The sequence below is a fragment of the Panthera tigris genome, chromosome X, assembly GCF_018350195.1.
Source record: "Panthera tigris isolate Pti1 chromosome X, P.tigris_Pti1_mat1.1, whole genome shotgun sequence".
In the NCBI taxonomy this organism is placed as follows: Eukaryota; Metazoa; Chordata; class Mammalia; order Carnivora; family Felidae; genus Panthera; species Panthera tigris.
Window position 1 is genome coordinate 63,003,636 of NC_056677.1, and position 27,720 is coordinate 63,031,355.

At 41.3% G+C, this 27,720-nt stretch overlaps 1 protein-coding gene and 1 pseudogene across 1 annotated transcript; one reads left to right on the forward strand and one right to left on the reverse strand.

Annotated features, from left to right (window-relative positions):
• The window catches only part of LOC102965471, a 71,565-nt pseudogene extending 67,915 nt beyond the window's left edge, over positions 1-3,650 (reverse strand).
• A 1,212-nt stretch (positions 3,651-4,862) lies between these two features.
• PGK1 (phosphoglycerate kinase 1) lies at positions 4,863-26,581 on the forward strand. Its single transcript, XM_007095346.2, has 11 exons — positions 4,863-5,148; positions 10,745-10,795; positions 14,387-14,542; positions 14,652-14,796; positions 18,165-18,268; positions 19,347-19,466; positions 23,177-23,291; positions 23,541-23,720; positions 25,163-25,340; positions 25,621-25,719; positions 26,101-26,581. Exons 1-11 carry the CDS (start codon positions 5,084-5,086, stop codon positions 26,139-26,141), a joined length of 1,254 nt encoding a protein of 417 aa, XP_007095408.1. The 5' UTR covers positions 4,863-5,083; the 3' UTR covers positions 26,142-26,581.
• Positions 26,582-27,720: the final 1,139 nt, after the last annotated feature.

Below are 27,720 nucleotides of genomic sequence, written 5' to 3' on the forward strand. Positions count from 1 at the left end.
CTGAGGTCAAAATGAAGGTACTTGAAGTCTTCTTTCATGTTCATCAGAAGTGAGTCAGTAAGTATAGCCCACATTCAGGGATAGGGAATCAGGCTCTGCCTTTTTAAAAGAAAAGTATCAAATAATTTGTGGACATATTTTAAAACCACCATGAATTGCAAACATAATGTTCTCATAGGACAGCATCCCAAGCAAGAATTTGGGAGTAGGGGGGAAAAAAAGGTTTGCTTCTCTAGGTGCTCTCTCTTTCATCAGAAAGCAAAGCCCTTCCCAGAAAGTGTCAGTTGACTTCTTAGATATCATTTGCCTAAATTCAATAAGTGCCCATTCCCAGACCAGTTCATGATAAAGGGGAATGGGATTACCACGCTTAGATTTATCCCCAGAGGCTGTGAGATAAACCTACCTTCCTTGAGTATTTGTCTTGAGCCCAATAATCAAATTAGGTTTCTATTAGCAAGGAAGATGGTAGCTATGGAATGGCTGCTGGGTAAGCAACAGTGACTTTGACAAATGGATTCTCATTACTCTTAGGATGAAAATTGCATGTTTATCATGGTTATAAGACCCAAAGGATCTGGTCCCTGCTTACTTGCCTAGTCAGTATAATTTTAGATCTTTTTTTCCAGAAACATTGGACTTTTTGTGTTTTCTCAGACTCCTTTCCACCTTAGAATCTTTGCATCTCTGATGGTGCTTCAGATATATAGTGGATAAAGCCTCCTGATCTTGTCACTGGCTAGACCCGGAGACCTGACCTTTACCGTTTACCTGCTTGTACCCACTGAACTTTGCCTTACACTTTTCCTTAAGCTCTTCTTTCTAGCTTATCTCATAACTCAGGCAAAAGACCCAACGGGCATAGCATCCTGTGATGAAAACCAAAACTACCCTTCAAGCAATAGCTACTGCTTGGACAATGAGTTCTGGCAAGCCCCTATCACCCAGACCATTTCAATCTTAACCCCCAACTCATGCCTTCTCAGAAGGACCATGGAATGACTGACAGTCCCCTTTACCTCCTTATTATACTAAAATCTCTACCCAAGATGGAGCAGAAGCTTCATTTACAAATAAAATTTACTTTGTGTGACAACTTCACCTGGTGTAGTTTCCATCTGTGACTCATCAAGGAGCGAACTCATGTTATTTTGGTTACAATCTTTACAAATTTCAATGTTCTCATCTGCAAAATACAGATGATAGTACCTACTTCACGAAGCTGTTGTGAGAAGTAATGAGTCATATATGTTCAGTCCTTAGCACATGACTGGAATACAGTAAGTACTCATTAATTGGGAAGTGTTGTTAAGTTCAGGCTGTCAGATTTTATGCTTGTTTTGCTTTCCTTGCTGACACCCTTGGTTACTATTCTATCTTATCCAGAAGGAATTGCTTCCCACTACCACAGTAACCCAGGGGGAATGAAGTAACTGCTAAATGTACACAGAGCTGATCATGGAGAGGCCAGGAGTTCCAACTGGGTGTCAAATGTAGGCTCATTTGGAAGCAATTCCACAGAGGTTTCCCAAATATACATTGATAGGATTGAAAGAAAGTAATATTATGTTTATTTTATGACTTTAAATTTGTATCTCAGTACCAATACATCATAAATTATTATTTCCTACTGTAGCCAAACCAATGTGAGTTCCTCCTTGGTGAGTCAGAAACTGTATCAGGTTGAGTTGTTGCACGGAGAAAACTTTATTTGCAGCAAATAAGAAGAACATGGGGAATAACTTCCAAAGCCATGACTCTGAGCAAGGGTGAGTTTATTTAGGGTTATTTATTTAGGGTTAGGATGACTATTTAGATAGGGAAGCCTTGTCATCATATGTAGAAATGGGCACAAGGTTGCCCATGTGTCTTAAGGAAACATGCCTATACACACATTGTATGTTATGTAAATGAGGCTTATGCTCCTCCTTGGATGGAGATTTTAGTACTATAATGAGGTAAAGGTAGTTGTCAGTCATCCATGGTCCATCTGTGTAGGTGTGAGTCAGAGGGGTGATGCTCAAATTTGTCTGGGTGGTCTAGGCCAGCTGGAGGTCTTGTCAAGGCAGTTGCTATTGCTGGAGGTTCAGTTTCACTTTCCATTTGCCAGAGTTAAGAGATAAGCTGGCAAGAAGAGCTTAAGGAAACATATGGGACAAAGGCCCATGAGTACAAGCAGGTGGGCAGCAAAGGTCAGGTCTTGGGGTCTAGCTGGTGACACTTCATTTTACCTCGACCTTGAGTACCATATGTGGAAAACTTATGTTTCTGACTCAGATTACTTCATTCTATGACCTGAAACTGGGTTTCCCTCTTGGAGGGTGTCAAGCCAAAAGACACAACCAAGCCAAAGAATAGGAAAAACAAGAGTTTCACTTGCAACAAGTAAAGGAGTACACTGGGGATATTTCCCAAAGCAGTGTCTCCGTAAGAACAAAACTGGGGAAGTTTTAAGCTAAGGGTTCATGCATATTCATGAAAGGGCTTATGCAATGGGGAATTCAGCAAGCAATTTGGGAGCAAAAGTCATGTCAAGGTGACAGAGTCCAGGTCAAAGTTATGAGGGCCAGCAAGGATCAGTATCATCAATTCTCTGGCTTTTCTTGGTCAGTATTTGACTGCTCAAAAAGGATTTAGATCATTTAAAGATAAGTCAAGAATGTTTGTCAGGTAGGGGTGCCTGGGTGGCTCAGTTGGTGAAGCATCCGACTTTGGCTCAGGTCATGATTTCACAGTGGGTTCCAGCCCCGCATGGGGCTCTGTGTTGACAGCTAGGACCCTGGAGCCTGGAGCCTGCTTCAGATTCTGTGTCCCCTGCTCTTCTTGCCCCTCCCTTGCTCACACTCTGTCTCTCTCTTCTTCAAAAATAAATAAATATTAAAAAAATAAAAAAAAGAATGTATGTCAGCAATCTTTACTTTTGAATCAGCACTGGGAGTTTTACCAGTGATTTATTGTCCTGGATATGATTAGGTTATCTCCTGGCCTGGTAGTGGCTTGTCTTTACGTTCTTTCACATAAAAGAAGGACAGGGGCCTAAAATGACTTTTCTTACGTCAAGAAAGCTATTAAGACAGGGAAACTGAAAGACTCCATAAAAATCTACTTTTGTTCCTTTTTCTGCATCTATTCTTGCAACCTCACCCCACTTTGCACAAACCTTGTAATGCAAATCATGTTTGTCCACCTTTAAAGGGACAGGAAATTAATGATTTCTCTAGAATAGGTAACATCTGAGGAAGGACCAGGTGAGAATGAAAGGAAGAAATTATTATATGCATAGTCCAAACCACTAGCGCTAGATATCTAGATACTAAGGCCCCTTGACTCCAAGGAATAACACCTGGACCCCGGTCTTTGTTCTAACCGGTTCTTGCTTCCTGGATGTCTGAGGGGGACACGTACAGCAGACAATCACCCTCAATGAAACCCCCCAGGAACCGAAAAAGAACAAAGATGAGAGTCACGCTACTTTCTTTTCCAAGTCTCCCAGATGCTTCGACTGTATCTGCTTTTTATCTTTAATGAACTCTGCTCTCACTTCCGGCTGGGCTGGTGGGCGTTTGATTTCCATCCTGCCCAAAGCTAAGGATTCTCATGGCTGGTCCTGCAGGAGTCCTTCTGGGTCCTCTGGCCCAGTCTGTAGGCATCACTACATCTGGTCTTTCTTTTCCCCAGGACCCCTAACTCTTTCTGCTTACAAATCCAGCCAATTCTGCAAGCATGTTGGACATGGAGTACCTATTTCCTAGCAATGGTGTCTGTATTACAGTATCATTATGTTACAGGAGGGTGGGAGAGACGCTAGTCCTTGTCTCACGGAGTCGAAGAATGAATCTCCAGAACAACAGTGAGCAAAACGATAAGGTTTACTGAGGGAAAGTATAAAGCTCTCCAGGGTGAGAAGGGTCACAATTGGGTAGCCGCTGAAGATTTTTGCCCCTGCCTTTTTAATCGGGACCTTATCATGAAGTTTGTCAGACTCCACGCATAGCACTTAGCCCAGGCAGGTCCTGAATACATTCATCTTACCCCTTTTTTTTTTTTTTTTTTTTTTTTTTTTTTTTTTTTTACCATTCTCTGCTGCTGCTTCTTCAGCCTCCCACTTGTGCTGCTTCCTACCTCCCTGAAGGTCCTTCATCTCTCCCTGCCTAATGTTAACCCTCTCCCTATTCAGATATATGGACTCTACATCTGGACTGCCTAGGTTTGAATCCACTATTTGCAAGATCTGAAACCCTAGGAAAGTTACTAAACCTCCTTCTGCATCATTTACTTCATCTGTAAAATGAGGAAGGCAATACCTACTTCCGAGTTTTGTAACCATTATTAGTTAATATATGAAAAATGCTATCTGTTTGCCATTAGCATCAATTGTGTCAAAACCGGAACAAAGACATTGCATTTTTAATTATAAAAAAGGGGAAGCTCGGGGCACCTAGGCCATTCCCGAATTCTGAGAGGTCTCAATTATTAAGGTCAATCAGCAGCCTTACTTAGAATTCCGTTTTAGGCAGCCAGGAAACCAGATTAGTTTTCCAAAAGGAAGTGCCCTTTGCATCTATACTGGTAGGGCTGCCAAGAATTCCGTGGGGTGGGGGGCGGCGCTTTTCCCCGGGCTGTCTGGGGTTTGCTGGGCGCTGCAGTTGCTCCGGGTGGGGCAGCTGCAGGGCCCGGGCGGAGGCCTTGAGCCTGTTACTTTCGCCACGTCCGCCTGGAGCACCACACAGTACCCTTTCCCTCCCGCTGCCGACCGCGCGGCACCGCCTCCTGCTCCCGCCCTCAAATCACGAAGGTCTCCAGCGGCCTGCTGCGTGCTGGACGTGACAAATTAAAACCGCACGTCCCACCAGTGTCCTCGCAGACGGACAGCGCCTCAGAGCAATGGCAGGGCGTCGGCGCCTTCTAGCCGCGGCCAATAGTGGCTGCTATGCGCAGCGCGCGGGAGGGGAAAGGGAGGACTGGTAGGCGGGGCGGTGTGGCCTGAACCGCTCTCTGCATTCCGCACGCTACTAGAACATACGTCGGCCGCTTTCTTCTCCGCTGTTTAAGCCTTCAGCCTTGCTGCCGTTGAATTGCCAAGATGTCGCTTTCTAATAAGCTGACTCTGGACAAGCTGAACGTGAAGGCGAAGCGGGTCATCATGAGGTAATTCTGCACATCTGCTCATGCTCCCTCAAGGGCTCTGCTGCCGCGTCTCTGGCCACAGCCAGCTTGCTTCCTTTTCTGCCCTTTTCTGCCTTTTCTTGCTTTAGTCCTTGGCCCGGCCCCGTGGGTTCTAGCCCTGCAGAGTGAGGCTGCCCACCATTGTGGCTGAGGCTTTGCTCCAGTTTTACGGTTTCTAATCACTTGCTCCACCCGAGAAAGGGAGCCGTTTTTGCCCTTTGGAGGTGGCTCCGCCGAGGAAGGGCTCATTTCCGGGACCCATTTTGCCCTCCTTCCTATTCCTGAGATGAGGTTCCATCGTCTCCAGCTCCCAGCCGGCGAGGTGAGATGTAATGCTTAGCCTGCAAATCCCTAGGCCCCAAGAAGGGGACCTTGAAAGGTCATTTGGTTAGTTTCCCTTCCCCCACCGCCCTAGACCATCCCAGATAAATAAGAAAAGGCCCACAATCCAAAGGTCACTGCACAAAAGGAAAAATTTCCCTGAAGAGGTTATTTAGATGTTCAGGAGTAACACCCCCTAAAGCATTGGGGATGGGAGGGTGGAGTGGGGTGGGGTTCACAGAAGGAGGCCCTACAGAGCTTATGTAACAGGCCTCTCTACATGCCACCGTTGGACTACAGGCCATGCATGGGGTTTACATCAGAATTGTGACACATGCTGGGTGATGGTAGAGCAGGGTGTGGTTGCTCATTCTTTTTTTCCAACCTCACCTCACAGGTGGCTAGAGAAACAGGATATTAGAAGTGACGATGACTACCCAGGCACTTAGGGGTCTTTTACTCTGCACATGTGGAACCCTGGTCACTTAACCAACATGGCTTCTCCCTTGTATGCCCAAATTGTATGGTGCATGGAACTTTTGCGTTTATCCTTTTTGTAACCTACGGTATATTTGCATGCCAGGAGCAAAGTGCAGGAGGACAGTTAGGTATGTAACTGCTGGACTTGACTGTTGATATACCTTGATAGGATCCAAGGATGGTGCATTTTGGGAGTCACAGGGCTTGCATTGATAGCGTTGTGCAGTCTTGTCCTTTTTGGGAAGTGGTTGATTGATGGACAGGCATGTGAATGGCGTGATCCCACCCCTTTCCCAATTTGGGCTGGTTCAGGTGAGGGCATCTTTTGGATATTAACAGACACATTAGGCAGTAGAGAATCTCCCTTTACCCTAGGCTTAAATATAGGAGGGCACTATGAATTTCATAACTCTGGGCACCATAAAACTTGATGCAGCTCTCCCTTTTTCTCTAATTTCATTATGGCCACTATTAGTTTGCAAGTGGCCTTCTCTGTCTTGTTGTGGAAATAGAAAAACAGTATCTTAGGGCCATGAAAAACAGCTGGCATCCACATTTTCCCAAATGATCTAGGCATTTGCACTCTGGACAAAGTAGGAATCAAAGCCATCCTGGTATTAAAAATGGGCCCTTTCTACCCTTCTGATGATCTTAAGGAAAGGGAATAGATTCTATAAAAATCGGCCAAGTGGATGTTGGCATGCAACCGGATCGTAGGTTTTAATTATTGCCTCTCATCTTCACTGGGCTCAAGGCTGACCTTTCGAGATAACATACACCAGCTGGAAGACAAGGGGTGGGGCGTCACGCTTGCTGGTCACCTTCCTGCAATTGCAGTCTTGGGCTTTATTTTCTCTCCTCAGGGAAACTGGTTTGAGGAATTAACTGGACTGTTGGAGAGTGAGACTTTAGGAGGTGCTTATCTTTTCTCCCTCCGGACCCAACATGAAATAACTTGCTGTTCAAGGACTCAAAGTTTCACTTAACACAGATTAACCCTGAGCCTTGAAATGATTGGCTAGTCCTGTTTTGCTGATGGAAAATTACCTGTCCAAGGTCACTGAACTAGCAAATTGGTGGCAGAGCTGGGACTAGAATTTGGGTCTCTTTGGCTGCCAGCCAGATCCTGTGAATACTCACCATTGTAAACAAGGACAGGTTAAAGACTGTCTGTGAAGGTTGCAATCCATATTCTTCCCCCCCCCCCCCACCCAGGATAAATTCTAATTATTTGGCCTGAGGACAAGAAGTTACTTTGTTCTCTATTAATGTATCTCTTTTGAATGGAGTCACATTTTGTAGGACTACTTTTTGGAAGAGCCTAGGCCAGCTATGCCTTGTCAGCTCAAATTTCTTCTTGTTTCGGTGCCTTTATGTGGTGGTTGCTGGCAGTGATTCAGAAATGGGGCCTCCTGAGTGTGGCTTCCCTTGCCTCCTCTCTTTGTCCTGCAAAAGAAAACTCTGATGTTTGCTGAGTCTTCTGGCTCCTGCTTTGAATTGCCCGGGGAAACTGACTGATTTGTTGGGGAACTTCAGATAGCCAGAAACCTGACTGGGTAATTACCAGGTTCCACCTCCATTTTTTTGGTCTCCAGTTGACTCTATAGCCTTTTGAGTAAACTTCCTGCTTGTTTTTGCAATGTCACTTCCTTTCTTCCTATCAAAGATTGCCAGTCTTACTCCTTTGCTGACTTGTGAAGCACTTCCCTTTTACCTGCTCCCTCCACCCCTGTTTTGTTTTAAACCTGTGTTTCTTGAACCTGTTGTAACTTGTTAAGCAACAGCTTTGATGTAGTGGAAAAAGAAATGGAGAGGAAAAACTGAGCAGAGAAAAAGTCTTCAAGATGCTCATAATACCCCAATTTTCCAGTCAGAGGGTATTTCCAGTGAAGCAAGAGTGGGCATGGTACTCTTGAGAGCTTTTAGTGGGCCTGGAGCCCTGAAATTGCAGGTGTTAGAGACTTGATATCTTACTTTAAATCAATATTTTTGACATTTTATTTTTAAATACTTACAGATTCACAGAAGGTTGCAAAAATAGTACAAAGAAGTCTTTGTTCACCCAATTTCCCCCAGTGGATACATCTTACAAAATTCTGGTACAATATCAAAAGTAGGAGGTTGACATTGGAATAAAGTGTATAGTTCTTTGCTGTGTTATCACACAAAGGTTGTGTGTAACTCCTACCACAGTCAAATTACAAAACTGTCTTGTTTGGTCACCACCAAGCCCTCCCTCATTCTACCCCTTCAGAGTCATGCACCTTCCCCCCACTCCCTCCATTCCAACGCCTGGTAACTACTGATCTGTTCCCTGTCCCTAAAATTTTATCATTTCAACAATGTTACATAAGTGGAATTACACAGTATATAACCTTTTGGTATTGGCTTTTTTTTTCACTCAGCTTAATACCCTCTATTTATCCAAGTTGTTGCATGTATCAGTAGTTCATTCTTTATATTGCTGAGTAGTATTTTATGGTATGGATGTTGCACAGTTTGTTTAGCCATTCACCCCTTGAAGGACATCTGGCTTTTTTTCAGTTTGGGGCTATTACAAATAAAGCTGCTGTGAACATTGAATATTCATGCACAAGTCTTGGTGTGGACATAGGCTGTCATTTCTCTTGGGTAAACACCTAGGAGTGGAATCACTGGGTCGTATGCCTAACCGTTTGAGGAGTTCCCAGGAAGGTTTCCAAAGCAAGCACACTATTTTACATTCCCATCAGCAGTGTATGAGCGATAAGTTTTTCTGCATCCTCACCAGCATTTGGTGTTACTGTTTTTTATTTCAACCATTCTGATAGTTGTGTAGTGATATCTGAGTTCACGCCTGAGGCTAAGTTCAGGAGTGTTTCAGGGAAGTGGAAATGGAAGGGCTGCCGATTTTACATAGAAGAAGTGGAATGTGTAGGTAAGAGTAATTTCTGTGGTGGAGTCCTCAGAAAGAAGCTAAAATCAGAGCTGTTGTTGAGATTCTAGGAGATGATGAAAGGAGGTAATCCACAGGCAATGAGAAGGGAGAAGTCCAGTTCTCATCAGTAAGGTGTGCCATGGCAGCTTGGATAGATGACACAGATTCTTGAGTTTTTCTGCCCAAAGAATTTCCTCCCTGTAAGGGAGGGAATAGGGAGCACTGCAAAGGTTGGCTTAGGGCTCAGCCTGTTGCCATTAGTGCTTTTGACCACAGGCCTTTCTGGGAGCCTGTAAGAAGGAAAATGACACAGGCAATGGGATACTCTGTCTTCTTTGGAATGTACTTTAAGGCTGGCAGGGGCCTTGTTCAGGATATTTAGAGAAGATGCTTGGAATCATAATCAAGTAGGCCGAAACTGAGTAGAGTGTATTTCTGAGCAGAGGCATACTGCTTTTATTTTTGAAGACTTTTAATTAAAATGTTTGAACATAGAATTATTCCTTCAACCCACCTTTGGAATGGCTGCTCTTCAGTGATGTAGATTGGAGTACTGTCCTAGGGGATATAGGAAATTGGTGGTCTTCTTAATAGGTCTAGGATTTTGTAATTGTCTGCCAGGCCTCAAGCATGGCAGCGGTCTTCTCCACTAGGTCATACCTTCCCTGCAGTGTGTGACTTGCTAGCTGTTTTTGTAATGGTTGAAGAAACATTAACATACATAATAATAGCTGCCATTTGTATGGCACTTACCATGTACCAGGTACTCTTCTAAGCCCTTTACAGATCACTAACTCATGTAATTCTCACAATAACCAAGAGGTAGATACTATCATTCCTCTTCTATAGATGAGAAAGAAAGAAATTTAAGGAAGATTTTGCAGGCAACACTTAGACCCTACAATCAGCTATACCATGTAGTTGTTTTCAGTCAGATTGAATTAGGCCTGACGTTCCAAGGAGTTCAGAAGAAGAGGGGAGGAATTATTGGTTCTTAAAAAATGAATAGTAAAGCAGTAATCTCTGTTGGGTGACAAAGGAGAGAAATTATTTGCTTGTGCCATCTTGATCACTTCTCTTCCAATTGCCTATTTGTCAGGTAGGCAGGGTCACATGTTCCACCCTCTCCTATCAGGTTTTTTGAAAGAAGGTATCTTATTTTTATTGTGTGTTTTGCTTGAAGAATCCTGTGAACTCGGTCTTCAACACTGAGTTTTTTCTGGTCGCAAGGCCCCAGGCTTTCTCCAAAAAGAATGATACTCAATTGATGTGTTTTATTTTTCCAGTTACTTTTTTCTTTTTAGTGATGTTAGTTACCTTCACTAGGACCCAGAAATAATACCAAAGGAATCAGAATCAAGATGTATTCCTTAATTACCCCTTACCTATCCAGCTGCCATTTATTATTAGCTACTATCATGCTAGGTCCACATAAAAATCTTTTTAGATGGAACTGGTTTTAGCTTCCCAGGACTTCAGGGCTAGTTCCTGTGATTTCAGTTAGGTTTGATTTTTATTTTTAAAAATTCCTTTTTTAGAGTATGAGATATATACCTAAAAGGACACAAATCATAAGCTCAAAGGCTTATCACAAAACGAACACATTTGTTTAATCACCCTGGTCAAGAAATACACTGTAACCCCAGAAGCACCCTCTGGTGTCTTATCACAGGCCCTACTCCCACCTTCCTCTCCATGGCTAACCACTGTCTTGACTTCTAATGGCACATTATTTTGAAGGTGGATTTTGAACTCCCACTTTATTTAACTGGTTCACTAAAAGTGCCTCTCCTAATCTTTGCGGGAACAACAAATCGAATGGATCATGGCTCTAAACCTGAAATTTTGTTTCTTTTTTAGAGTGGACTTCAATGTTCCAATGAAGAACAACCAGATAACAAACAACCAGAGGTAAGGTCTCTGCTAAACCTTGAGCTTGGTTTAAGATGTGTGTGTGTCCATGGCTAAATAAGATGAAATGGTTTTCTTTTCTTATTGTAGAACTATGGTAAGTTAAGCCATATATTCTTGGCTTTCCACAAACCCACTCTCTGGTCTGTTTTATTATAAAAATGTAAAAATTGGGATAAGTCATCTTAAGAAAGTGATTTTTTTAATCTCCCCATGTTTTGAAAATTTGAAGGATTTGGGGTTATGCATTTTTAAAAAATAACAAAAGTCGAAGGTTACTTGGCTTCCCTTGGAAAATAAAAACTGTGCAAGATGATTTTTTAACACTAGTAATATTTAAGCTTACGTGTATTTTTCCACATGGCCCAGATACAATCAGTTTTTGAGAATTTTGATGTAAAGGAAAAGACTTCCGAAGTAATATTTTCAGTTAGTTTAGGCTGTTCTAAATATCCTGGCTCCAAAATCAGGAGCAGAAATTTTATATGATAGTATTGCTCTTAATGTTTTTATTTATTTTGAGGGAGAGTGAGACCTTGTGAATGCAGGAGAGGCAGACAGAGAGAGAGAGAGGGAGGGAGGGAGGGAGGGGGAGAGAGAGAGAGAGAAAGAGAGAAAGAATCCTAAGCAGGCTCCATGCTGACAGCACAGAGCCCAACACTGGGCTTCATCCCGCAAACTGTGAGATCATGACCTGAGCAGAAATCAAGAGTTGGACGCTTGACCAACTGAGCCACCCAGGCATCCCCCCCTTTTTTTAAAGTAATTTTGGGGTGCCTGGGTGGCTCAGTCGGTTGAGTGTCCGACTTCAGCTCAGGTCACGATCTCGGGGTCTGTGAGTTCGAGCCCCACGTCGGGCTCTGGGCTGATGGCCCAGAGCCTGGAGCCTGCTTCCGATTCTGTGTCTCCCTCTCTCTCTGCTCCTCCCCCGTTCATGCTCTGTCTCTCTCTGTCTCAAAAATGAATAAACGTTAAAAAAAAAAATTTAAAGTAATTTTTAATTTTAAATGAAGGGTTTGAGCTGGAAAGGTGTTTTCCAATGATCTAGAGCAGTGTTGTCTAATAGAAATCTGAGCCAGATATAAAGTTTTCCAATTGCTCCATTAAAAATGTAAAAAGAAACCAGTGAACTTAATTTTAAATAACATATTTTATTTAATCCAGTAAGTCCAAAATAATGATCTCAATATGTAATCAATAAAAATTAAAGGGACATTGATCATTTTTGGTAGTAAGTCTCCAAGATGCAACATGTATTTTAATAGCACTTCTCAATCTGGACTAGTCGCATCTCTAGTATTTAAGAGGCACATGAGGCTAATGGTTACCTATTAGACAGTACAGGTCTAGACCCAAAACATTTTCAGATATTGGCCCCAGAGTAGAGTCTGGCATTCTACCAAGTACATCCCTGCTGCACCATAGTGGAAGGTCTTTGTTTTATACAAGGCAGCTCTGACCTTTCTTGATTTTCATTTTCTGCAGCACACAGAAAAGATAGGAAACAAGCTTATCAAGGTATTTCATGAATAAAAGGCAGATAAACATGTCTGCGTACATTTTTTCATTTTCAGAAAATGTGTTGAGTTCACAAACTGAAGCATTAGAAATAATAGAACTTGCCAATAAGGGATAGCCTTGAAGATTAATTTGTTTTTTTGGGCAAACTTTGTGCCTAATGAAGGTTTCTTCTTTATTTGGTATTAGTGAGTTTTTATATATGTCAAATAGCATAATACATTTTAGAAACATAACTTGGCTTTTTATTCCATTCTCTGCTGCAATGTCACCTTATCAGAGACTTTCCCTGGCCACCCTGTCTAAAATCCCCTCCACTACTATTCCCCAATCATTGTCTCCCTACCTTTATTTTTTATGCAGCTCTTATTACCACCTGATACACACACATGCACACACATACACATATTTATATATATACGCACACATATATATAATATATATATGTATATATTATATATATACATGTATATACATATATACACATATATACTTTATATATATACATATATTTATTGTCTCTCCATTAGAATTTCACTTCAGTGAGAGCAGAGACTGTTTTTATTCACTGTTATATTCTCATAATCTAGAAAGGTAACTGGTATAAGAAGAATTCAATAAATATTTGTTGAATAAATGAATGATTTTCTTCATTATTAATTTTAATTTCTGAAAGACTGGCAAAAATGTAAAGCTTGTATTAAATCTTTAAAAAAATTTGACATGTTTAAAGGGAGTTTAATAACTTTTTGGTTAAACTATAGATAATGTGATACATTATTTAAACTATGTTCTATGTAATGTATTTTTTCCTACAAAAAAAGTGCCTTAGGATCTGTAATGAGTGCAAAGAAGTTACTACATATTTTTATTTTTAATTGTTATTTATTTATTTATTTATTTACTTATTTTTTAATATGAAATTTATTGTCAAATTGGTTTCTGTACAACACCCAGTGCTCATCCCAACAGGTGCCCTCCTCAAGAAGTTACTACATATTTTAAAATTTTCCTCAAATTTCTTTTAATGGTGCTAAGATTTGGGAATTTTATTTTTTTTGTTTTTTTTTTAATTAAAAAAATGTTTATTTATTTTTGAAAGAGAGAGAGAGCGTGAGCGGTGGGGTGGGGGCAGAGAGAGAGGGAGACACAGCACAGAATCCAAAGCAGGCTCCCGGCTCCCAGCTGTCATCACAGAGTCTGATGCGAAGCTTGAACTCCCCAACTGCAAGATCATGACCTGAGCCAAAGTCAGACACTTAACCGACTGAGCCACCCAGGTGCCCCAAGATTTGGGAATTTTAGATTTCTTCCTCAGTCACATAAGAGGGATGTTTCAGGGGTCCCTAAGACCACCCCCATATTTGGTGACTCACTAAAAGGACTCACAAGCTTAGCATATAGTTCTCACTGCTAAGGTTTATTATTATAGTGAAAGGATGCATGACAATATCAGCAAGGGGAAAAGACAGATAAAATCTGGAGAAATCCATGCAGGGGCTTCCAGTGCTCTTTCCCTCCAGCAGTGGAAAATGCAGTAGTTGTATGTGTTGTTTCTGCCCAGAAAAGCCCATTAGAGACTCAGCCCCCAAGATTTTTATTGGGAGCTGGTCATATGAGTGCCCACTGCCTAACAACCAACAAAATTCCAGACTCTTAGAGGAAAGCAGGTGTTCAGCATAAATCACCTAGTTTGTACACTCTAGGAGCAGTGAACAGCCCATGTCAGAGAACCAAGGGACCACTTTGAAAGCCAGGTTCTCAGACACTGGCCAGGGGCCAACTTTGCAAGCAAGTCTTTCTAAAGATAGCAGCCTCAAGCCTGCTATATTAAATCTTTTCTGCCTAAGGGGCAAAACAGGATCAGATGGAACAATCCTAGTGGAAGGTTAGCATCATAATTGATTTCTTTCCCTGAACATGAACATGAGGACCATCACTGAGTTGCCAACAGATTTGAAGGAATTTAAGAGAAGAAAAAGGGCTTTATATTTTATGAGACCATAAATAAAATAGTTCCCACTAATTCCTAGGAGTAACCTTGCTCTACCGCCTGTCTGTTTTTGGTTACAGAATCAAGGCTGCCATCCCAAGCATCAAATTCTGCTTGGACAATGGAGCTAAGTCAGTTGTTCTTATGAGCCATCTGGGCCGGCCTGATGGTGTCCCCATGCCTGACAAGTACTCTTTGGAGCCAGTTGCGGTAGAACTCAAATCTCTGCTTGGCAGGTAAGTGCCAGGGTCTGGAGCTGGTGGACTCTGACAGGAGATGTTGTGAAGCATGTTGTTACTGTTTCTTTCAGACTGCTCAAGTGTCTCCATCTTGTGCTCTCCCCAGGGATGTTTTATTCATAAAGGACTGTGTGGGCCCAGAAGTGGAGAAAGCTTGTGCTGACCCAGCTGCTGGGTCTGTCATCCTGTTGGAGAACCTTCGCTTTCATGTGGAAGAAGAAGGGAAGGGAAAAGATGTTTCTGGGAATAAGGTAGGACCTGGGACTTTGACATTACTGGGGGTGAGGAGGGCTGAGTCTGTAGAAGACTGAAGAATAGAGGTAGTTCATGTTTATTTTTTCCTTACACACCTTTTTATTGAAGTTTAACACACACCTATATATATATATATATGTATATGTATATGTATGTATATATACACATATATACACACACATAAATGCATAGCTTGATGAATTACCACAGAGTACACACGCCTGTGTAACCACCACCTATGTCAAGGAATAGAATATCGGCTATACTTGGGTATGAGTATTCAGTGGACATGCTTTTGCAGTTGTTCCTTTGGTACCCACTTGGCCTATGATAACATGAGAAATCTGACATTATGTGATAATCCTACTTGGGCTATGATTCCCAAGTGCTGAGAGCAGACATTCACAGGCAGTTGAGGGGGTGGGTGTCTATGCTCTACCAGGTGTTCCTCCAACAGAGCCAGTATTAGATTCTTTTAAGACTGGGACAGTTTTTCTTTTAAGCAATAGGCCCTAATGTGTTATGGAAGGACAATGAATGTTCTTATTTAGAAGGGGAATTAACTTAATGGTTGAGCTTAGTACTCTTAAAACCATAAATTAAATGTGATATAATTGGGATTTTCTTATAAAAGAATTATGTGAGCAGAAAAAGTACTTTCCTAAGTCAAGTGGAAAGGGACTATTTGGGAAAATTTGTTGTAATTGGGTAAATGATGTTCATGATGACAGTGCCTTGGATTTAAGGCATTTTTTTTTATGCAGTGTAAACCATTTTTTTAAATTCTCTTTAAGATAAGTACAGGTATTATCATCATTTCATAAAGAAATTTAAGTCTCAGAAAGGCACTCATTTTACTAAAGTTAAAGGCAGTGGTGCTGTTGCTGGGCTTTATATCTAGCTTAGTCCTTTAGATCAGCAAACTTTTTCTATAAAGGGCCAGATGATAAGGCTTTGTAAGCTGTACAGTCATGACTGTATATGATCCTGTTGGAGTTACTCAACTCTGGTGTTGTGCAAAAACGACCATAGTTAAAAACCACCCAAAACAAACAAAAAAAGAGCAACTGTAGATAATCCACAAGATAGATTACTATGACCTGACAACCATAATTCAAATATTAAATGAAAAGCTGGTTCTTTGAGGATGATTTAGAATTTGCCTATTGGTAGAAGAGAAGCTGAAGTCATCCTTTAGAACTTTCCACTCTTAAGGTGTTTAGTGTCTTGGGGAACAAGATTCTTTGAGGCTAGTATCTCAATCTCCTGTTGTACTTCTGGTGTTTCTTTTTAAATTTTTTTAACATTTTATTTATTTTTATTTTTTGAGAGAGACAGAGTGCGAGCAGGGGAGGGACAGAGAGGGAGACACAGAATCCAAAGCAGGCTCCAGGCTTTGAGCTGTCTGCACAGAATCTGATGCAGGGCTGGAACCCATGAATGTGAGATCATGACCTGAGCCAAAGTTGGATGCTCAACTGACTGAGCCACCCAGACACCCCTCTGGTGTTTCTTAAGGTCATCGGAGTACCAGCTTTCAAGCAGTTTCTTTTCTTAGCAACTCAGGCCTTATCCTGCCTTTGGCATGGTCTTGGTACAGTAGTAGGAGTCAAATGCTGACCTCAAATTTTGTGCCCTTTTAGAGTGAGAATCACTTGCACAGACTCTAGGACTTCGAAGTGGTAGCAAATAGAGGGAAAACCTGTTATTCAGGGAGTGATGAACTAACTGTGCTAGACTATGACATTTTTAGTTAATTAACTTTGCATTTAAACACACATTAGTGTCAAGTGTCCAGTGGCTTTGATGCTCGAAATTTCAAGACCCAGTAGTAAGTTCAAAATAGATAAAAACAACAACAAAGCAGGGACATAAGAGTTTTCCTTCTTCCAGTGTACCCACATTGGTCTTTTAGGAACATTTTATTTATTGGCAGATAAAAAATGAGAAATGGGTTCTGAATATTGTTAATTTCTATAGTGCCTTTTTCATGAAGAGCTTCAATTTGCCCCCTTTTTCCTTAAACAGTTCTTAAAGGGGTTATCATGTCTTTAATAGATGAGAAGATGTCGGGGACAGAGATCAACTTGCCAAAGGTTTTCACAGTGAATTAGTGTTAGAGTTGGGCCTAGAACCCAGGTGTCCTGCCATTTGGGCAGTGTTTTCATTACTACACGAATAATCTTCCAGTCACCAAGGGCAGGTGATATTCCATTCTAGAAAGATTATGTGGGTTCTGCAGTCTTTAATTTTAGCATTTAGGGCCCCTGCATTCTTTGGGTCATTAGAGGAAAGCCCCTGTTCTTTGTGTAGCCTCCTTCACTTTGAAACACAGGGGAGTGGGATTGGCAATGGCTAAAATAAACATCTGTGCTGTATATTCTTCAGTGCCACGTTCCCCCATGCGTTTTTCTTGGTCTCTTTCTGGAGATCTTTGTCCATCCTTCCATCCTGCTTTAGGTCCCTTTTTTTTGGGTGGGGGGATCCCTGGATCCCCCTTTCTCTTAAAAATGTCTCTCTCAAAAGTGAGACTTTTTTTTGAGAGAGAGAGAGGGTGTAAGTGAGTGATGGGCAGAGAGGGAGAGGAAGGGAGGAAGGGAGAGAGAGAGAGAAAGAGAGAGAAGCAGGGCTCACCTGATACAGGGCTCGAACTCACAAATCATGAGATCATGACCTGAGCTGAAGTCAGATGCTTAACGACTGAGCCACCCATGATGCCGAGGTGACATTTCAAAGCCATGTTTTACTTCTAATTTTGCTTCTCTTTTTGGTAGAAGTATATTTCTTGTTTTCTTAGATGCCTAACTTCTAGGGAAGATTCTATAAAATACAGCCTTTTAATATATATAAAATATTTCTGAGGTCCTTTTCTGTTGCCATGTGTCCACCTGCCTTCTCTGTCCCAGGCTCATGAAGAATATGTGTGAGGGCCTCTCCCTTTGCAAAAAGGCCGTGGTATCTAGAAGCCTGCGTCAAGTATAATCCTGACTTTTACAAGGATATGTTAAAATGAGGATATGAGTCAAGCTAAGGAAAGGGAAAGATAATCAGAATCTTGTCCTAGGAGTTGGGGAGAGGTCAGTGGGATGTAATTAGCTTTGTGTGACTAGAAGTTAAGCCATGGTTCAGGAATCTTAAGTTTTCAATTTGAGGCAAGATGATGGAGAGCAGAATGTAGAAGTGACCAAAAGACCTGGAGTATTTGGAAAAAGAAATATATCCTATTGCTTGTTGTGAAAATTGCTGTCCCACCAACTCTGGGTCTTTAGAGATGTTCAAAAGGACTCTTGGTATGAAATGCTTTTACAGTTGTCTTAGGAGCAATCAACATTTTCTGTTTGTTTTTGTATTTTTGTTGTTGCAGGTTAAAGCTGAGCCAGCCAAAATAGAAGCCTTCCGAGCTTCACTTTCCAAGCTAGGAGATGTCTATGTCAATGATGCTTTCGGCACTGCTCACCGAGCCCACAGGTACTAAGAGTCTTATTTGATGTTGAACTGGGAACAGTAATCCTCTCTTTACTGGAATAGCCCAAGTTCTGGGTTGTTTTTGGAGATTTCTGTGAGTGATGTATTATATAGAACATGATCCTTTCACCCTCTGTTTCTAATTGGAGCTTCCAATTAGAGTGTGGTTCTTTTTTTAAAAAAATTTAAATGTTTATTTAATTTTGAGAGAGAGAGAAAGAGAGACAGCGCAAGTAGGGGACGGGCAGAGAGAAACGGAGACACAGAATCTGAAACAGGCTCCGGGCTCTGAACTAGTAGCACAGAGCCCGAAGCTGGGCTTGAACTCACAAACTGTGAGATCATGACCTGAGCCGAATTCAGATACCCAACTGACTGAACTACACAGGTGCCCCTAGACTGTGGTTCTTGTTGAATATCCTTGGTTATTATTTTATTGAGGAAATAAAAGTGAAACATGTTGAGAATTATGGAGCTTTTTGTCAAGCTTTAGGAAGAGGTTGCTCTTAGGATATTTCAGGTAGAGTCCTCCCTGTGTTAAAATTGTAAGATCAGAGTCTTTTAAAAGTTGTTTATTTATTTATTTTTGAGAGGGTGAGCACAAGTGGGGGAGGGGCAGAGAGAGAGAGAGGGAGATACAGAATCCGAAGCAGGCTCCAGGCTCTGAGCTGTCAACGCAGAGCCTGGCTTGAACCCATGAACTATGAGATCATGAGCTGAGCCGAAGTTGAACGCTTAACCAACTGAGCCACCCAAGTGCCCCTATAAGATCAGGGTCTTATGCTGTTATTAGGAAGCAATTGAAGAATTTTCTCCTGTTGTCACCAATTGGCTGATTTGCTTATTATGGTTAAACCCTTGACTTGAAGACTATTAATTGGGTATCTTAAATTCTACTTAAGGTCATTGCTTTTTACTTGCTCCCTTTGGCCCTGCTCTATTAATCAAAAACCTTATGTGTTTTAATTGCAGTTTAAGATTGAAAACTGTGAAAGTATTTCAACGATAAGGAGATGGCCTCTAGAATTGGGAGAATTGGTAAGGGATTGACCAAAATTTAAATATCTCTGTTCTTTTCTAGCTCCATGGTGGGAGTCAATCTGCCACAGAAGGCTGGAGGTTTCTTGATGAAGAAGGAGCTGAACTACTTTGCCAAGGCCTTGGAGAGCCCAGAGCGACCCTTCCTGGCCATTCTGGGCGGGTATCAAGAACCTTTCTGAGATCATGTTTTAAATAGTATATTTGCCTGATAGTAGGCCATGACTTGGGTGGTTTTTTGTCAGAAAGCACAATCAAAGTGGGTAACTGAGGAGAATTTAATAAAGGGACTATCTATCTACCACGGTGTAGGTAGGGTTCAGGGAAACCCCAAAAGGACAGTACAGTAATCTGGGGCTAGACACAGCCATCACAGTCCCTAGGCCTGAAGGGACAAAGAGAAGAAGTGGTTATCAGAATCCAGAGAGGGTAGTTGTGTGGAGAGGGCCCTCTGATGGAAACTGTAGCCTTGGTCAGGGGACATTGGGATAGCCAGGGAAATAAATACTTTCATCTCCCTTCAGTCTTCTGATGTTCCCTCTCCCACTTCCAATTGGCTGCAACCCAACTGGAAGCCAGAGAGCCCCTTGATGCAGTCCATGCAGGTCAGCCTCCTGGGACAAAACAGGGCCCAGAAGGAGAGCAAGTGGTTTTGGAGGGAAGAATGGGAAAAATTTACCATAGTTGCTCATCTTACTATTTTTGAAGCCTTTGAGCCTTTCACATACATATAGTATGGCAAGAATAACCATGAAAATCCCCTCATATGTATTTAATTTATCCTTTGGAACTCATTTCCCCTAATTATATACCTTTTCATATTTTCCCTTATGGGGAAAGGTACCACGTAGATAATGATATTCTAATGGCTTAGTTAGAAGTAGAAATTTCAGAATTGCAAAGGTTAAGAGGCTAGGAAGATAGATTTTAGGTGATAGAGTGGGCACAGGGACCTAGTGTACTGCTTGGATAAGATAACTTCCTGTCACTTGGCATGGCTATCTAGGTAGCACCCTTGTTATGGCTGGATGCCACTGACCCTTCTGTGAGCATGTTTTCTTTTTTCCATGGGATTGAACACACTCAGCATTTTCCTATGAAAGCTGACTCTGGAGTTCGGTGTCAATTTCAGGTAGCATAGTTGCTCTTCAGGCTTCATGAGCCCAGTTTCAGGGTCCTAAAAATAATTCAGGTGGGTACGGGTTGTCATCTGTGTCCTAGAAGTATTGCCCCTCTTGTGCACTGAGTTATAAAGGTCACACTCTTATCTTTGCTGCTCTGGAGATTAGGATTTGAGCTTCTCTTCTTCATCCTTCTGTAGTCCTGTAATATGGTAATGAGTGCCACCTAGTTGTTATGGTTAGGTTTTAGGCTGACCCTGAAATCGCTGTTTTGGGGAAAGTTGATGTGGAGGGTCTTTTTTCGCCACCTTTCTTCCAGTGTAGTCTTAGACCATTCGCAGTTTGGGGGAAATTTTACATTTTATTTAAAAAACATTGTGGAAGCACCAAACATGTACAGAAGTTGAGAGAACAGTGTAATCAGCCCCCAGGTACCTAATACCTTGCTTCAACAATTACTGACATTTTTGTCAGGAGTACAGCATTTTCAAGCAAATCTTAGACATATAATTTCACTTAATAGCTCAGTATGTATCTCATAACTGATCAGGAGATTTCTTTTTCAGTAACCACCATGTTATACTTAATACAATTTAACAGTTTTCTTGCTGTCATCTAATATCAAGTTTGTATTCAGAAGTTCTTTGTCATCTCAGAAATTATCTTTTTACAGTTGGTTTGGTTGAATAAGGATCCAGATGAAGTCCATGCCTTGAGTTTGGTTGTTAGGCATATTTTATTCTGTAGTAGTCTTCTTTTCCTTATTGTTTTCATTCCATTGATTTGTTGAAGAAGCTGGGCACTTGAGCTGTAGCATATCCATCCCACATTCTTCAGAAGAGATTGAGTCTCTTTCCTTTTCTCCCTCTTATTTATTTTCTCTCTCTTGTGCTCTTGCTCTGTGTGTGGGGATAGTAGTTAATCCATGTTTAACCCTTGGTGGTGACCAGTCTTTACAAGGGAGATAAACAGTCTCTTGCCATTCAGTACCCCATGTCACTGTTGTTTTGAACCTCCCTCTCACAAATCATAGCATAGGGCCTTTCACAGGGTAGGCATCATCTTGTTTATTGAATGAAGAGGGAAACAGGCCCAAGGGGATCTCTTGTTTGTTTCAATGGAATTTATATATATAGGAGTGTTTATGTTTAGTTTTTTTTTTCTCTCTCAGGGAGCTGAAAGGTAGGTCTGTATTTATTGTCTTATTTACTTATACTAGAAGCTCTGAAGGTGTAGAGGTCTTTGGTTTTTGCCCACTGATATTTCTCAAAGACCTAGAACACTGTTTGGCACAGAGAAGGTGCTTGATAGATGTGTTGAGTTAAGTGGTCCAGTAGAATCATAAATGCCATAAACCACATGTCCCACCAACTGAACATAGATCTAAGAGTGTGGATACCTGTTTTTGCTCGGTATATAGTTGTTTGGTATATGATCTGATCCCTTCTGTAGGGTTGGGACAGTTTTGAGTGGGCTCAGGGATCCCACAGTTAGCAGTCTTGCTGAAGTATAATTAATTAGCTGTCTTGACTTCTGGTTTTTGTGGGTAGAAGGCAAACTAGACCTGTTTGGGTCTCATGGTTTCTTTAGACAGTAGGTCTTTTTCTTTTTTCTTTTCTTTTCTTTTCTTTTCTTTTCTTTTCTTTTCTTTTCTTTTCTTTTCTTTTCTTTTCTTTTCTTTTCTTTTCTTTTCTTTTCTTTTCTCTTTTTGTTCTGCCAGAGTGTGAATGGGGGAGGGGCAGAGGGATAAAGAAGCTTAAGCAGGGTTCATGCCCAGGCCCAGCATAAAGCCTGATGTGGGGCTCGATCCCAAGACTGAGATCATGAACTGAGCCAAACTCAACTGTCAGATGCTCAACCGACTGAGCTACCCAGGCGCCCCAATAGTAGGTATTCTACATCCTTTATGTTGTAGAAGTTTTCTTAGAAATAGATTGGCCTTTTGGGTTGAAGAAACATAGGGCAAAGTTAGCTAATACTCTTTTTCTTCTTCCAAGTTTTTATTTAAATTCCAGTTAGTTAACATACACTGTAATATTAGTTTCAAGTGTAGAATTTAGTGGTTCATCACTTATATAGAACACCTAGAGCTCATCACAAGTGCCCTTCTTAATACCCATCACCCATTTAACCCATTCTCCCCACATACCTCCCCTTTCCAGCAACCCTCTGTTTCTTCTCTATAGTTAAGAGTCTGTTTTTTGGTTTGCCTCTCTTTTTTCTTCCCCCATGTTCATCTGTTTTGTTTCTTAAATTCCACACATGAGTGAAACTGTATGGTATTTGTCTTTCTCTGACTTACTTATTTTGCTTAGCATGATACTTTCTAGTTCCATCCACATCATTACAAATGGCAAGATTTCATTTTTTTATGGCTGAGTAATATTCCATTGTATGTATATACCACATCTTTATCCATTCATCAGTCCATGGACGTTGGGCTCTTTCCCTAATTTGGCTATTGTTGATAATGCTGCTATAAACATCGGGGTGAATGGATCCCTTCAAATTAGTACTTTTGTATCCTTTGGGTAAATACCTAGTAGTGCAATTGCTGCTGGGTTGTAGGGTAGTTGTATTTTTAACTTTTTGAGGAACCTCCATACTATTTTCCAGAGTAGTTAGCCAATAATTTTGTCACTTGGAGGATATTTCCTTGTTCCTATGCCTTGGTATAAAAACTCAGGCACTATTTAATACCACTTCCTTAGTCCATCTGTTCTTTTGGTGATGTTCTTGCTTTCCCTTCTAGAGCTAAAGTTGCAGACAAGATCCAGCTGATCAATAATATGCTGGACAAAGTCAATGAGATGATTATTGGTGGTGGAATGGCTTTTACCTTCCTTAAGGTGCTCAACAACATGGAGGTAGGAAACCAATGCTAAGTGGATGTGAAATCGCTCTCCATGAGAAATAGCAGGTTATGTAAATTTAAAAAGCAAACCAGCTTCTGACATGAGCCCTAACAAAACTTCCATTTTTATTTATTTTGAAAGTTGTTTTTCTTTTGTCCTGGAATTGTTTCTTTATATTGTATTGTACCTTATTCCTATGCTTTGTGAGGTAATCATGTTCTTAGTGCAGAGGCTGATCTTCATCTTGGCTCCTGTGTATAGATTGGCACTTCTCTGTTTGATGAAGAGGGAGCCAAGATCGTCAAAGATCTGATGTCCAAAGCTGAGAAGAATGGTGTGAAAATTACTTTGCCTGTTGACTTTGTCACTGCTGAAAAGTTTGATGAGAATGCCAAGACTGGGCAAGCCACTGTGGCCTCTGGCATACCTGCTGGCTGGATGGTGAGTCATTTGGGTGGTTGGTAATATGAGTGAACAAAAACATTTTGATTTCATTCATTCATTCATTCATTCATACATTCACTCACTTCTTCACTCATTTATTCAACCAACCAGCAAACATTTTAAAAGAAGCTCTACAGGAAATCTCTGTCAGAGAGGGCTCCAAGTGTAGCAGTGAGACCCTCCTCAAGAGAGAATCCATGGGGGGGAAAGCAATGGTATGATTGCTGCTGTCTTCATCAGTAATGTGGGGGCAAAACCATGTTTTGTTTCCTCGTTTATTTAAGGTTTATTAAGTACTTGACTATGTGCTGAGGATGGTGCTATGTACTATCATGATTTGGACTGTTCTGGATTATGTTGTTACCTAGAAACCTATATAAAAATCTTATATGAAAACATTAAGATAGAATTATACTGATTATAAAGAGGAAAAAAGGTGTGTGTACATTAAAGACTAAATAGTTGATTGTAGTGTTCTGTACATATCATTTTTTAGAGAGAATGTGAACAGGGGAGAGGGGCAGAGGGAGAGAAAAAGAGAATCTTACGCAGGCTCCACACAGCCCATGGCTGGACTTGGGGCTTGATCCCATAACCCGGGGATTTTAACTGCTGAGCCAGAATCAAGAGTTGGATGCTCAACCAACTGAGCCACCCAGGCACTCCTCCACATATTATCATTTTAATAGCTGTATAAAATCATATGTTGACAAACTAGTTTGCTTACTCATTTTCCTTTTGTTAAGCATGTGGATATTATTTATTTCATTGTTTCTCAAAGTGTGGTTCCAAGAATAGCAGCATCAGCAACATTTTGGAACTTGTTAAAAAAATGCAAGTTTCAGAGCCCTACCCCCGATTTACTGAATCAGAAACTCTGGGAGTTGGGCCCAGCAATTTTTGCTGGAACAAGCCCTCCTTGTGATTCCAATGCATGCCAAAGTTTGAGAACCACTGAATCTAGATAAGCATTTCTCAACCTTGGCACTATTGACATCTCAGGTAGTTTTCGTTGTGGGGGCTGTCCTGCACATTGCAGGATGTTGAGCAGCATCCCTGACTTTTACTCGCTAGATGTCAGTAGAATCTCCCCCTTCTTCCCAAGTTGTGACAACCAAATGTTTTCATACATTGCTACATGACCCCTGGGGATGGGCAGAATTGACCCTGGTTGAAAACTACTGATTTAGTTCTTCACAGTCATAAATAATGTGGTTAAGAATGTTTTTTTTTTAAATCAAATAACCTGAGGTTTTCCCTTGCATTTGATCTTCCATAAAGGGCATGAGCAGGTTTATAATTTTAAAGACTGAAGGGTATCTTTTGGTTCTACAAAAAACTCTTGTGTTCTGCCTTGAGTTCAGGTCTTGGTGGAGGTGGTATTTATTTCTGTAAGTAGCTTTTCTTGGTAGCTCATCTTCTTTAACTCTGCCTCCTAGGGCTTGGATTGTGGTCCTGAGAGCAGCAAGAAGTATGCTGAGGCAGTTGCTCGGGCTAAGCAGATTGTGTGGAATGGCCCTGTGGGCGTATTTGAATGGGAAGCTTTTGCCCAAGGAACCAAAGCCCTCATGGATGAGGTGGTGAAAGCCACTTCCAGGGGCTGCATCACCATCATAGGTAAAGGATCCTCTACAAAGTTAATGCCAGTGTGATCTGACTGGATTCTGATCAGCAGGAAGTAGAAGGGAAATGATTAACTTTTAGTGAGCTTCTTGCTGCCAGTTGAATCTTGAGAGCTGAACGGGTGTGTATAATCCATGGAGGAACATCTTAATGAGATGGAGTTGGGGGTTCGTCAGCTATCTTTGGGCTTATGAGCATACTGCCTTATAGTTTGGTGCCAATACTTTTAATTTTTTTTCTTTTCTCTCCTTTTAACTTGGCTTTCATTCAACAGGTGGTGGAGACACTGCCACTTGCTGTGCCAAATGGAACACAGAGGATAAAGTCAGCCATGTGAGCACTGGGGGTGGTGCCAGTTTAGAGCTCCTGGAAGGTGAGATTCTTCTGTTTCTAGGCTTGTTTGGGGGAAGGTGGGGGGTTATGTGGTGAGAGGTGGGTAGAATGGAGTGGAGCTAGTAGGTAGTGTTGTCATTACTGTTCATTATTAGCTGGACAGTACAAATGGAGGAACTTCAAATAAGGCTCCTAGCATCCATTTTGGGTTGGGAGGGGCAGAGAGGAAGACTTATTCCAGAGAGGTTACACTCTAGTAGACCTGGGATCCAAAATGTAAAAGTTAACCAACTCTTGGTCGTAGATCTATCCTAAGGAAGAGCAGACATGTTATTGGGACATGTTGGGAAGATAGGAAGCATATCTGGCTTCATGGTCCTATAGTAATGCTGTCTGTGTGTGTGTGCTTTCTCAAAAACAGGTAAAATCCTTCCTGGGGTGGATGCTCTCAGCAGTGTTTAGTACTTTCCTGCCTTTTGGTTCCTGTGCACAGCCCCTAAGTCAACTTAGCACTTGTTGCATCTCTACTTGGCATTAGCTAAAATCTTCCCCCATGTCAAGATTCAGCTAGTGGCCAAGAGATGTAACGCTAGGAACCCTTAAAACAGTTGCACGGCATCTCAGCTCTTCTTTACTGCACCCTGGATTTGCCTACATTCTTCAAGATACCATTTGAATTTCTTAGTGACTAAACCATTGTGCATTCTAGATTGCATATATTTATATTTTGCCTGTTAAAAGAAAATGAGCTGTGTTAGCTTCTTTTTGAAGTAGCTTATTCTGATTAACTTTGTCATTGTTTCACCGCTCAGAATGGAAATAAGATGATACTCTAATGGTAGGTAGGGAGACAAAGTTGGTGATCTATTCAATAAATAATAAAAGTATCCATTGAAATGGGATTATTTTTTTCCTGTCATACTTTGTTAGGTTGAGAACAGAATCTTGAGGGAAGAGATCAAATCAGCTACATTGTGAATGCAAGAGACGGGGCAGCAGTGGTGGGGGAGGGTAGGGGAGATTAGATAAATGTGTACTTTTAAAAAATGTTTATTTTTGGGAGAGTCGGGGAAGGGAAGAGTGAAAGGGGGAAAGAGGATCTGAAGCAGGCTCTGAGCTGACAGCAGAGAGCCTGATGTGGGTCTCAAACTCATGAACCATGAGATCATGACCTGAGCCAAAGTTGGCTGCTTAACTGAGTGAGCCACCTAGGTGCCCCATAAGTGTGTACTTATTTTATTGAATCCCTACTTTATGGCAGATAATGTGATAGGTGGTTTATTTTTTTGTTTGTGTTTTAAAGACAGTGAATGGGCAGGGGAGGGGCAAAGGGAGAGGGAGAGAATCTTAAGCAGGCTCCATGCCCAGTGCAGAGCCTGATGTGGGGTTTGATCTCAGTGAGATCATGACCTGAGCTGAAATCAGGAGTCAGACACCTAACTGACTGAGCTACCCAGGCACCCTGGTGCTTTATTTTAGATTTTATTTTTATCTGTTACACATGACCATAATTTAAAAACGTCAAGGCTTATGACAACAAAATAGGCTTCAGCCCATTCCTCCCATTTGTGATTTCCATCCCCCAGAGATGACTGCTTTCAACACTTAGCTTTTTTCTGGTACTTACCTCCATGTTTCTGTAACATACTTAATATTATTAATCTCTTGATTTTTATGAAACGATATGTATTAATGCCATGCATGGGAAGATTTAGCATTCTTATAGTCTCTGTTCCACATATACTTCCCTTCTTAATTTGCCCAGTATAGTTTTGTTATAATCCTAGATTACATCAGTAGTCTACATTGTGATTATAAATAGTATTCACAGCTGAGCTATGTCATATGGTATGATTATATAATGTACCTTTTTATTTTCTTTGGGGTTAATAAGTTTTGAAAGTTTACTTTTTTTCTATGTACCTATCGCTGATTCATACCCAGTGTATTCAAACATGTGAGACAAGTCTGTTCATTTTCATTAGCGATATGCCTCCTGGAGTCCTCTGCTTCCACTCCAGTTTACCCTGGCTGCCTTCTA

Coding starts and splice junctions, on each gene's coding strand:
- PGK1 (XM_007095346.2), top strand. CDS start 5,084: ATGTCGCTTTCTAATAAGCTGACTCTGGACAAGCTGAACGTGAAGGCG. Junction 23,292..23,540: donor AGGTGCTCAACAACATGGAG/GTAGGAAACCAA, acceptor TCCTGTGTATAG/ATTGGCACTTCTCTGTTTGA. Junction 23,721..25,162: donor GCATACCTGCTGGCTGGATG/GTGAGTCATTTG, acceptor TCTGCCTCCTAG/GGCTTGGATTGTGGTCCTGA.